The sequence below is a fragment of the Cygnus atratus genome, chromosome 2 (assembly GCF_013377495.2).
Source record: "Cygnus atratus isolate AKBS03 ecotype Queensland, Australia chromosome 2, CAtr_DNAZoo_HiC_assembly, whole genome shotgun sequence".
Classification (NCBI taxonomy): domain Eukaryota; kingdom Metazoa; phylum Chordata; class Aves; order Anseriformes; family Anatidae; genus Cygnus; species Cygnus atratus.
The window spans coordinates 124779582-124792052 of NC_066363.1; the positions used below are offsets into that span (position 1 = coordinate 124779582).

General features: G+C 41.2%; 1 protein-coding gene across 1 annotated transcript in view; it reads left to right on the forward strand.

Moving 5' to 3' along the window:
- Positions 1 to 5186: 5186 nt before the first annotated feature.
- The window catches only part of PREX2 (phosphatidylinositol-3,4,5-trisphosphate dependent Rac exchange factor 2), a 172743-nt gene continuing 165458 nt past the window's right edge, over positions 5187 to 12471 (forward strand). The window contains exon 1 of the mRNA XM_035563072.2: positions 5187 to 5327. Coding sequence (XP_035418965.1) covers positions 5187 to 5327 — 141 coding nt within the window. The remainder of the gene's footprint in view (positions 5328 to 12471) is intronic.

Genomic DNA, 12471 nt, shown 5'->3' on the forward strand with positions numbered 1-12471 from the left:
ATTTCAGCTTGCATGGTTTATAATTAATTTTCTTTCAGTTTCATATGAGCTTTAGAAGAGATTGTTAAATGTCTAGTGTGAAGAAGCTGTAATCAGATGCCCTCTTGAAACTGAGGTGAGGTTTTTGACCCCAGCTGTCCATTCTGTCCTTCCGTGTAGGTACAACATACAGTGAGGTTTTAGTTTAAACAGCTTTCATCTAGGTGCACTAGGCTGGAGTTGAACTCAGTGGAGACCATCTTTGATTTGGCATGCTGGCTTCATGTAACATCAGATTCTTCCTGAACTAATAGAGTTTCTTTAGGAGATCTTGCCATGTTAGTTCGGGATTCTATGATTCCATGTTCTTTTTTTAATACCAATTTAAATTCAAAAGTGAATTTTGCATCATTCCTACCTTGAGGTCCTGAAGACATGCTGACTTATGCTACATCTTCTTCTCAAGAAAAAGCATCTGTAGTGATCACTTGCCATTATAAGATTTATGCAGTTTCTTGCTGCAGTATTTCTCAAATACACCCCTTCAAATACACCCCTTCAAGTGAATTACCAGCACACCTTTCCTTAAGAGTTAAAAATGTATCCTTTTAGGTTTATTTTTGGATAAATCAGATTTGAACTATGCAGCAGCTTGTTATACGTTCAGGAAAACTGAATGTTAAGTTTGTGTTTGTTATGTATGTTTTCTGTGTCCCCTGTGCTGGATGGAATAAAATGGTTGAAAGCCATGCATACAAATATGTACCATTAGTAGTGGCTTGTGGAAAATCTGTGTGGTGAAAGCCAGTGTATTTATGCTTGGATTGTAGCAGTTTGGAGTTAAAAAGTTTGGTTTTGGGGAAGGACTAGCTGGTAGTCAGAATACTTGAAGAAATCTTTTGATTATATATATGAGCTCACTGTAAGCAAATTTACGGTGCTTGGGTTCATTTAAATACCCTTGTGGTTAAAGTACCTACATTGTCCTTCAAAAATACCATAAAGGAAGATTACAAAACTGATTATTTTGGTCCAGTATGTACAAATAATGACTTCTTTTCAAAACCTGTGGCCGCAAAGATGCATTAGTATAAACTCTGTGGTGAATGAGCAGACAGCAGTGTGTCGAACTCAGTTCATAACAGTTTACAGCTAGTCTCTTAGACATTAACCTTTTCATTGCTTAGTACAGCTTTAGAGCCACCTGTAAACAAACTTTTTATTCAGATGAACTTTTAAAATGTTGCTCGTTAAGAGACAATCCAAGAAATGCAATTAAGAATTTGTGTGTATTTTTAATTCTGGTAAATTCTGGTAGTGTTAGGGGAAAATGGCTAGTTTTAGCTTCAATAGCAATTCCTGCATTGCATGGACAGAGCAAGCAGGTTATAGTGGGAGAAACTGCTACATTATCAAGACTACCAGGAGAGAAATAACCACTTGTCTTCTACAACGGGAGTAGAAATGGCTGGCTTGTGTTAGACTGCCCCTCTTTCTGTTCTTCAGGAAAGCTAAGCTTGGAGAGAAAACTCTTCAGTGCTGGTGAGCAGACTGCAAAATAAGCAATCACATCCATTGATACAGCTTCAGAAAGTTATTTCACCTTTCTCTGAAAAGAAGACGATTTGAAGTTTCCAGCTGGAGTGAAGAATCCTTCTTTACAGCGCTGTGATACAAGATAGGATACCCTGAAGAATGTGTGATTTTGTTCAGCTGGGATCCTGGAACTGTCTTGCATCAATAGTCATCATTCAGTAGTAATACAGAAACAAATACATGTGGCTTTCCCATAAAGTACACAAGTGCCATGGCAGATCATTGATGTTTAATTATTGCAATCTCTCAGGAACCAGGCTTTTATTATCTGCAAGCTTGTCCCTAGTCATCATATCGGGCTGTGAAGGTGATTAAGGAACTGGAGCATCTTACATATGAGGAAAGTCTGAGAGAGCTGGTACTGTTCAGCCTGGAGAAGAGCTTATGGACAATCTTATCAATGTTTAGAAACATTTGATGGGATGGAATGAAGAAGGAGCCAGACTGTTCTCAGTAGTGCCTGCTGACAGGATGAGAGTAATGAGCACAAATTAAAAAACATGAAATTCTATTTGAATGCAAGAGGAGACGCTGTAAGAACTGGTCACACACTGGCATAGGGTGCCCAGAGTGGAGTCTCCATCTGTGGGGATACAAAAAACCAGGCTGGACAACTTGTCCTATTGTCCTGAGCAACCTGCTGTAGGGGACTCTGCCTGAGCCAGGGGATTGGACTAGATGGTCTTGAGAGGTCCTGTCCAACCTCGATGATTATGTGATTTTGTGCATAGGCCAAAAGTTGTGTGGTGCCACATTTTTTCAACACGACTCTTTAAATAAATTAGAACTTGGGCCTCAAGTACCTTTGGACCAAAATAATTCTTGTTGCATTCCAAAGAGTAGCATTGTCCAATGGGAAGAATCTGTTTTTGGCACTTTCTTCAAACCCGTGTGTTTCCCTGTGACTTTGAATTGTTTCTGCATTTAATACAGGTAGTGCTATCTATTAGTCAGGTTCCCTGATAGATTACAGTATAATATTTTTTTTTGTTCCTTATGTATCTTTCTTTATTCTTTATTATTTTTTTTCCTTCAATTTTGGCATAGTAAAAACTACAATTGGAGAAATCCATCTTTTTCCTGAAACTAGGGGGAAAAGAGTAATTTGTCCTTGTCTTTAGTACTTCAAGCAGGTTGTCAGGAAAATTGGCTAAGCTTGTATGTATGTACGTTTTCCATAGATTGCATCTGGTACTTAGAACTACTTTCCCTGTCATTGCATACCTGTTGTGGGCTTTGCTGTGTTCAGTGGCTTTAAATGAGTCATAAAACTCTCTTCTATATTATTAGCAATGCTTTTGCTGGCCCAAATAGCTGGAGCTGCCTGCCTGAATTAAGGAACAAGAATCAGATATGTGAGGACTGCAGGAATGTAAACTGGGACAAGGATCACTTAGGCTTAACTGATCCTGGGAATGCGATGACAAATATTTGAAGGAAAGGAATTCTTACTGCTATGAGTGATGGAGAAGGAAAAGACACTATGCTGCTGCTCTGGTCTTTGCACAGAATGTCCAAAATCAGAAACCATACTCCCAATGGAAAGAGATGGTGCTTGGTGATAGGAGATTAAATGAGTTTGAGGCATCTGGCTAGGACTGCCTGAGAAAGGACACCTGCATGTGTTAAGGAGTGAGAAAGTGGTGGCTTAATGTTCTCCAGTAGTTTCAGATCTCTCTGATGGTTATCACTTGAGAAAATTGGTATCATCATGGGGCTCAGTAGATCACTCTTTTTTTTTTTTTTTTTTTTTTTTTCCCCCACTATAGCATCAGCCTTCGTGGTGCTAGTGCAAAAAAGCCTGAAGCACTTCGTCTTCTCCACATGTCCAGGGCATGTGAGACAGATGTTTGGGACTTCAATTCTGCACCTCAGTGGTGGAGTCCACCTGAGAAAGTGAGAAAGATAATCACCAGACAGGTTATCTGTTCTCCTGAGGAAAAAAACTTCAATATTTAGAGTGTGTTGGCTTTTTTGCCCCAGTCTGTTTTGAACCCATTAGTTTAGTTAAACTAGATTTGGTAGGGGAGCAAGCTCCTCAACACCACAGAGATGTGATTTTCATGAAAATCAGTGGCTGGTTTTGGAATGAGAGTCCCACACTTGTGTCCCACTGAAGGAAGAGCTGTGCTCTGCTCTCAGTAGGCAAGCTTGCAGGCTAGTCTGCATGCACATGATGGTTGAGTAGGGTACATGTGGCAGCCACAGCAAGTAGTGCTTCTTGCCTAGGTATCACGGGAGGGTGCTGTATGTGTTCGGAAAGGGATATAAAACGTAGGGAAGTTGTACACGCTGAAACAGGCTTTTTCATTTCAGCTCTCAGAGGAATATCTTGTGAAAACTGTATTTGCTATTTGCCAACAGAAGCATGAGGCAGACTGCTAGGGGATTTCTCATCATCAGAATACGAATACCTTTCCCTACTCTGTCCCAGTAAGAACTCTTGCTGCTGCCTCAGCTTGCACAGTGGCAGTAGAAGAGTTTTACATTGTGTGGTTTCAATGTCATTCCTTCCCTTTAGGATGTTACAGGTCTACAAGGATTACTTTGATATCAATCTTGAGCTTGAGCACTTGGGTTTTCTTTCCAGTCACAGACTGAAGAGCTAGCCAGAGAGAAACTTTCAGCTTTCATCAGTGCTCTCAAAATTCACACGATAGCGTCCTGACATATTTCAGTATTCAAGAAAGCATTTCCTCTTGTATGGGGTAGCTATAGACTTCTTACTGATTGAAAAGGTTACTGCATTTCTGCTACTCTTTTAACATGCACATCTTCCAATGCAGACAGGGAAACTTTATATGCTAGGGATTTTAAAGAACCGTGTTTCAATAAAGAAAATCACAACGAAATGTACCTCAGAGGAACTTTTCTGAACCTGTTGTAAAGCATGCTGGTTGTACGGGCTCAGCACACAGACGTGCTTACCTCCAACCTTGTTCAGAAGAGTGTCACAGCCTGTATTTGTGATACCCAGTTGCACATCGGTGTGTGTGTAACATACATCTCACGGGAAGGTGTGCAAGGGGAAGCTGCACTGGCTCTTTCGCTGGCGATCAGCACAAAACAACCCAACTGCCGATTCCCTGGCCAGCTTGCCGGGACATTTTTATAATTCTTGCGCTGTGTTGTTGGAGATCTCCAATTAGCCTCCAACCGGAGCTCGCAGCTTGTGTGCGAAACAGGCAGCTGCTGGCACGCAATCTTCCCTGAAGTTGTTTCCTTTCCTTTTTCCTGAGATTTAGCGAAAGGGGGGGAAGGGGTTGGAGTCACATGGATACAAAGCTTTTGATTAATGTCCAAGTCTGTGCTGCGGCGGCGGCTTTCCAGCCTCCCAGCTCACAGGGCGAGCTGGGAACCAGTGACCGCTCGCTTCCTCAGGGCCGCGTCCCCTTCCTGACGGGAAAGCGGAGCCCGCTGGGGGGGCTGCTCGCCTCCGGACCTCGGCTGGAGCCGGGTGAGCCGGGGCAGAGGCTGCTCGGCGGCAGGGCATCCCCGCGGCTCCGGGCCCGCTATGTAACCCAGCGGGCTCTTTTGTTGTCCTTGTCCGCAGCGCCGGGCCGCTCACGCCTCAGCGGGGCCGCGGGCAGCGCTCCGCCGCGCCGCGCACCATGACGGAGGAGAGCAGAGGGGAAGGCAAGGGGGAGAGCGGGAAGGACTTGGAGAAGCAGCTTCGCCTCCGCGTCTGCGTCCTCAACGAGCTGCTCAAGACCGAGCGGGACTACGTGGGCACGCTGGAGTTCCTGGTGTCGGTGAGCGGCTCGTTACGGCTCGGCACGGCACCCCACCGAGCCGGGCTGCGCGGCTGGGGAAGGGGCGCCCTGCCCGGGGAGCCCGCCCGCAGGGTCGTGCTGCAGCGAGGGGCACCCCGCGGGGCTGGGCAGGAGGGGCAGCGGCCCCTCGGGGTGCTGGGGAGAGCGGCAGCCCCTGAAGGGCAGCGGGGTGGGGATGAGGAGCACTTAGCGGGGCTGGAGTGGGTCATCTGGGGGGGCTGGGGCCACCTGGGAGGCTGGGCTCAGCTGTGGGTGCTGGGGCCGCCTGGGGAGGCTGACCCTGGCCAGAGCTGTGCTGCAGCGGGTGAACCTCCGTCCACACCCCACTGACACTGCGGGTGGTATTACCTGTGCCAGGTAACGCCCTAATCCCTAATAAGAAAGGCAGGAGTGTGAGCTCTTTGGGAAAGCCAGAGGAACAGTTCTTTCTTAGCACGGTTGTGCTGTGCTTCGTTTGCACGAGGTGTCGGTAGCATCGCTCTAGGACCCTGATGAGATAAATACGTCCAGCTCATCTGCTTGATTTTGCTGAGGATCTTTCACAGTAGCCCCCACGTATTTTTCTCTCCTCCCCTGTGCCATTGAAGAGGGGAAATCCTTCAAACTGCAAACTTCCTGCTTTGCTGCTTTGAGATCTGTGAACTTTCTGCTTATTATCATGAAAGAGGAAATTCTCAACTTGGCTGTGACAGGGAGAATAAAAGCACAGACACAGGAGTGAAATAAGATCTACAGAGTAGCTTATTTTCTCCATATGTTTATCCTCAGCAGAACCTTGAAAAATGGTAAATGGTCCAATGTGTTTTCTATTTCTAAAAAAATATTTGATGTATACTTGAGAAGGTGGCTGTGTGATTGCCTTTTACTTTGTTCCTATTTAACAATCAAATTTTACTTACTGTAAAAAAAAATCTTAAGGGAATATGCTTTGATATTTCATCCTAAGCCCCAGATTTGGTGTATGTCAGATTCTTAGGTCTCTTCAGCAAGTTTAAAGAATTTGTAGTGTCTTTAATTTTGGACCCCACAGTTTCAGACATAATGGGTACTAATGTTCAAGCAGCAAGTGCTCCTTCTGAAGAGCAGACTCTGTACAGACGTCAAGTTGCATACAAGTAATGAATTCAGTAATTAGTCTTGCAGAATTTGGATCAAGATGATCTAAATAAATCACATGGAGAAAGGGAGGAGCGCTGGAGTTAAATGCCTGGTTCTAGGTCAAATTTTACATATTCATTAATGTTTGTGAGCAATGTTCAAGTGATAACTCAGAGATCTAAACCCTTTGCAGGGAAATGTCATGCTTTTAAACTGTGCCTTGTCCTCGGTTTGAGGAGACAACTTGGGAGCTTTCCCTTTGCCTGTCTGCTAGGACTGGTGTTGAGAGTGCCTGTGGTGGTGGATTTTATGAGGGGGGTGGCTCTGGACTAGTGCCAGTGTGGAGACCAATCACATTTATTACATATTGGCATTGTGCTTGTTCCTGTGGCTACTTCTTGATCTGGAGGCTGCATCTTCTCAGCGTGAGGTTGTCTTAGGGCACAAAGTCTGAGTTTGTTTTGGATGAAAGTGAACTGAAAATTTTTCTCTTGGAGCATATCTGGATGGGGCAACAATGTGGGGTCCCAGCACTGACTTTCTCTGTCCAAACCCTATCCTGTTTTGCAGGGTTCCTTGTTAAACTAGAGACAGACAAGATGCTGAAATTCCAATGAAAGTTAGGAGTTTGTCTTCCAGGTCTCCTCAACACTGTCAGTGGAGGTCATTTTGGTAGAAACTGGATTTCCTTTATGAATGGAAAGCTGAAGCCATTTGTAGTCTTTTTAACAGTATGCATGGAGAACGTACAGTTTTCACTAAAGTTTATAGGAACAGGGTATTAACTTAGGTAAATGAAACAAACTGTGAGTTCAGGTTTAGAGCTTATTTCTTCTGTGGAGTTACAGAATGCCATGTTTTATGATGTACGGTTCCTTTGGAAAGGTACATTAGCATTTGCGTGGACAAGAGCTAACTTTTCATCAGTTTGGACTGAACCTTTCATCTTGTGCTCATGCCCCATTGTGGAAGCAGTTATATTAAGAGACAAAAATTCATGTTTCTTCTATTGGTTGTTTTTGTGTAGGATGGGGACAGTACCTAAGTGGGATTTGTGTGGAAGTATAATGTTCATTATATCATACCTAACTCTTTTTCTTGAGTACTTTGTGCATCCTGTGAAGTGAATTGATAGCATCCCCTACCCCTCTGGCTGAGGCAAAGCTAAGTTATCACAATGGGCAGTCTGTAACATAAACAGGTGTGGAAATGAGGTGCAAGCCTGATTTAACTGAGTGGTGGGAGGAGGAGATCCCTGTTGCTGATGTGATCGTGTTGGGGAAATGGTGTTTTACCTGCTGCAGCCTGTGGCTGGCTGGAGAATGAGATTGTAAGGAGGATGTGATTTTGCTACTGTGTATCTACATGGGAAATGCTTTGCTGGTTTCCCTGCATGGGAGCCATGCCTATTACATGTTAGAATTATTTAGGTTCTTCGCTTTATGTTGGAATTAAAGAGCATCTCACCAAGGACAAATTTCTCACTGGTTATTTAAAGTGTTTTTGCTCTCCTGCTCCTCTGTGACTCCTCTTTCTCCAATTATCATCAGTGCGGTGAGAAGTGGTTCGTGTATTCTGTCAGAGCTCTACAAGGCTATTAAGTACAAAGCAGAAGATTTAATAGGTTCGTTATTTGATTAAATAGATGTACCTGAGTAGTCCTTCCAATGTGAGTTCATTCCCCTCTTCTTGCCTTTACACTGCATAAATTCAGTATATTGTTTTTAATCTGCTCTCATCACAAGTCAGATCTGCGTGGAAAGGTCTGGTTGTGTTGATATTACTCTTTCAGATCTGAATCTTCCACTAATAAACTATGGTAGCATGGTATGTTGAGACATAATAATACAGAGAAACAATGATTTTGTGCTCATCTCAGTGAGGTATGTAAACGTACATGAGGTGGATAAACTTAAGTCCACCAATAGTCACAGCAATGTCAGAGGGAGTAGGCACAGGGAATTATGAAGAAAGGCTTGAACTTTTCCTTCTAACATTTCATTACAACACTTGGAGGGTCATTTCAATACTAGAGGTTTTGTTCTTGTTAGCATTTAGTGTTTCTTAAAAGAATTAAATCTACTGATAGAAGAACTTGCCTAAGGAACTAAAATATTTCTGAAAATCATGTCTACAGATGGAGTTCAGTATGAGCTACAACATGAGGTTACTTTTACAAACTTGGTTCTTTACTGGCTAAATTAGCTGTTGGGATTTTTCTGCTGCTGGGCCATACTTCCTGGGTGATCATGTCATCTTACAAGAAAGCAAGCTGTGTTTTCCAGTGGAATGGAAGCTGTACTTGCAGGGATAGAGGAGAATCTTTTTTCACCAAAATGTTCTTGCTGGAAGGAAGTGAAGGCAACAGTTGGTGACTACTTGCTCTCTCTCCAAAATAATCACGTTATCTAACTGTGTAACTGAATAATTAAAATTATGTTGAGTGTTCATGGTAAAAATGCTATTTTATTATTTTTTCTTTTTTTTCTTTTGTGATTTATCAGTGTATACCTTATTTATTTCATTCTTTCCAAGAAATGAAAAATTGTATATATTTGATGTGCTCTCTGTAAATATAGTGAAAATTTCCTGTTTTTCTCTAGAAGTAGTAGCATGATTAGCTAGTTAGGATAAAACTGAGTAAACTTTTCCAAGATTCTCATTGGTCCTGTATTTTATGCTGAGAAATACACTTGACTTTTTAATGAATGTTTAATTTTTCTTTTTTAATTAGCTTAATGTTTTCTTGCAAGGGTTCATTTGCTGTATAAATCAGGGTACTCATCTGAACTCTCAATGAACCAGTAGTAAGGAGACCAGTAAAACTGGGGGTAGTTAATAGTAAAGAGTTATTAGATGGTGGCTGGCTTAATTTGTCACTTTCTGACTTGGTTTAAAGCTTTGTTATGTGTGTTCTTCATGCTGATGTTTGGCCAGAAAAGGCAAACCAAGCCACGAAGAGCTTTAGGAGGCAGGTACACTGCAGTGATACAGGCTAGATACAATAGAAGGTAAAAAAAAATGTATTTAAGGAAAGAAATTTTATTTTGGAATAGGAATTGGACATGTAATAGATCTGCTGCATTTGGTACTTCAGGGGATAGCTGTGGAAGTAGAGTTTATTTTTATTTAACAGAGATTGTTTTTCTGCTGCAGTTTTGTGTTCTGACAAATTTGACGTTGATGGGAATAGAAGCAGATGTTAGCACTCGCCTGAGCCTTCCAAAACCCCACGGCCAAAGTCGGGGCGAATTGTTAGATCCTGAGGCAGCTGGAAGGAAAAGACAGCCAGTTTATTATGTAGAATATAGCATGGTTTATAGAGTCTCTTCTGTAAATAAACATACATTTCAGCCAGTTAATTCTCAAATCAAAGTTCAGTTCCATTAGATTCTACTGTACCATTTTCTCCTTTCCGCTTTACTAAAGTAAAAAAAAAAAAAAAAAAAAAAAAAGGGTTAAGTTTTCTGTAAATGCATGCTCTGTTAAGGCAAACAGAATCCTTGCTTTTCAATGGGCATGAAGAAATGTTTATAAGGTTTATCGCCCAACCTTCTCAGTGGCTGTGTGACTCCTCGGGTCCTGTATTTCCCTGCCACCCTGCGCCCTTCCTTTCTTTTGGCTCAGTAGGTATTTCTCTGATTGTAGAGCAGACTAATTAGTTGGACAAGTGATTAATTGAGACTCCAGGTAAACATTAATCAAATTCAGTGTTACTACTCCATATCAGCAATAGATAATTTGTGTCCTAGACTGAAACTCCTCAAATGGTTATGCTGGATGATCCAATTAGGTGTTGGACCTTTTACAGAAGAACTACTTTTAAATTATCTTTTATGGCTGTAGTCTGATACAACAATGTGTGTGTATCGTTGTGTGTATGTATGAATATATGTTATATAGGTTATCTATGTTATATATATCTCAATTACAGTAATGATTAGTGACTTCTTAATGGTTTGCATAATTACATTTGTAAAAGGGATTTAAATGAATGGAAGGGAAGGGTTTCAGCTGGCTGCATTTTTTGATAAGCTTCTGTGATTTCCTTTCTCTTCCGGAAAAGAAAAGCAAAATTCTATGGCAACTTCATCATAAAAAGTCAAAAGGAAGTGCAAACACAATTACCATAGAAAGCCAATATCTTTTCCATTCACTTCCAATTTCTGATGTTTTTTAACTTGCTTAAGCATTACAAGAAAAAAAAGAATATGGTATTCTATTATTTGGCTTGGTTGGCTATATCAATGGCACCACCTGTGGTCTTTATCAGAGTAAGGGTAACTGCTTAAAAGCTGTTTATTTCTTTGTAAACCCCATCCCCAACATCAAATGCTTGCTTTGTAGGGTGTGTTTGCAAGAAAAGATTATTTACATCTCTACTAGCTGAGCACAGAACCTTGTGTAGGCAAAATGACAAAACCCAGACATTTTCAAGAAAGATTTTCAAGCATGTGTCTTATCTTGTTTGGAAGTGTAGGGAATTATACAGCACTATTGATGGATATTTCATAGTTTTCAATGAATTTCCCCTTACTGCTCTCAGATGTACTTAGACTGTATTTTGAAAAGCTGCTTTTTAAGGAAAAGTGTATATTTATTTATTTTTTAATCTATTCAGTGCAAAATGTAAATACAGAAAAGAGAAATCTTTGTTTCATAGCATTTAATAAACTCTGCTCTTTGTAAGACTTATTGTAAGATGTAGCATGCTGAAGAGGACAATATTTACACAATAAATATTTATATTTACACATATCTGTATTTATAAATATCATTGTATTTGTAGTGTCCCATTTATTCCTTTGCTCTGCCTTATATCTCAGTCCTGACTCTCCTGGCCCATAAATTTCGCAAGATTGTAATAATGAGTTACTGATTTAGAAGAAACTATTTGGAGGGACCATCCATCGATACATCCAGACTAAGTTACTATATGCTGCCTAATCCTGTTGAATGGTATCCTGTTTGGGGTGATTTCAAATATTTATGGAGACATATTTTTCAAACCTCTTCAGTAGCAATTTTTGTCACCATTTTAAAACAGCAAGTGCTTTGAAACTATGCATTCCAGGGTTAGTATTTTTTCATAGGGTTAGCATGAAGAACAATTTTGTCAAAGCAGAGGAATTCCAAGTTAGTAACAGTATTACACTATAGGAGGAACTGAGAAGTTCTTCACATTGGAAACCAAAAGGAACTGTATTTTGGCCAAAATAAACAAATCCAAACTGGCTATAGTTGACCTAAGATACAGGTGGGGGCAGCTTGCCAGTCTGTGGAAGGCTGTTAACCATATATACATATATATATATATATATATATATATATGTCTGTACGTTAAGTATATGTCCCTGTGTCCCTGTTTGGAAAGGAATTGGGCTACCCATGAATGAAGTATAGAGTTGAGCAAGATAATAATTTAAATTAATAATTAGAATAATTTAGGCTCCACCTTTGTATTTAAGTATATTAAACAAATTTGCATACATATGTACGCATGGATATTCTTTTCCAGGATTTTTGTTTAACTATTTTTCTGGCTTTACTTTAATTCTAAACTACATTAATATTTGTCCAGTTTTCTGTTTTGGACTGAGCAGGATTGTCCCTGTCTTTGGTGAATAGATGGGGTGCATTGATGTGGGACCCAAGAGAGTGCTCAGGGACAGACTGCTCAGGAGGAGTATAAAGCCATGCAGGAATGGAGACAGCAAAGTCTGAACTCAGCTGGTACTGAAATTAGAAGTGTGAAGGGCAGCAGAAAGGACTTTAATGTATGTTGGTAGGAAAAGGAAGGCAAGGGAAAATGTGTGCCTACTGCTCAGTGGGGAGAGAACTTTGTGAAAAGTGGACACAGAAAAGGCCGAGGTTCTCTGTGGTCTTCCTTCTGGAGTTTTCACTGATAAGGGTTTCCTGTACTCCTCTTGAAGGCCACTTGCAGATTTTGTGGGAATGTGCCATCGCCTTCAGTAGAAGAAGACACAGTAACAAAGTACTTGAGGAAAATGGATATACAGAAGTA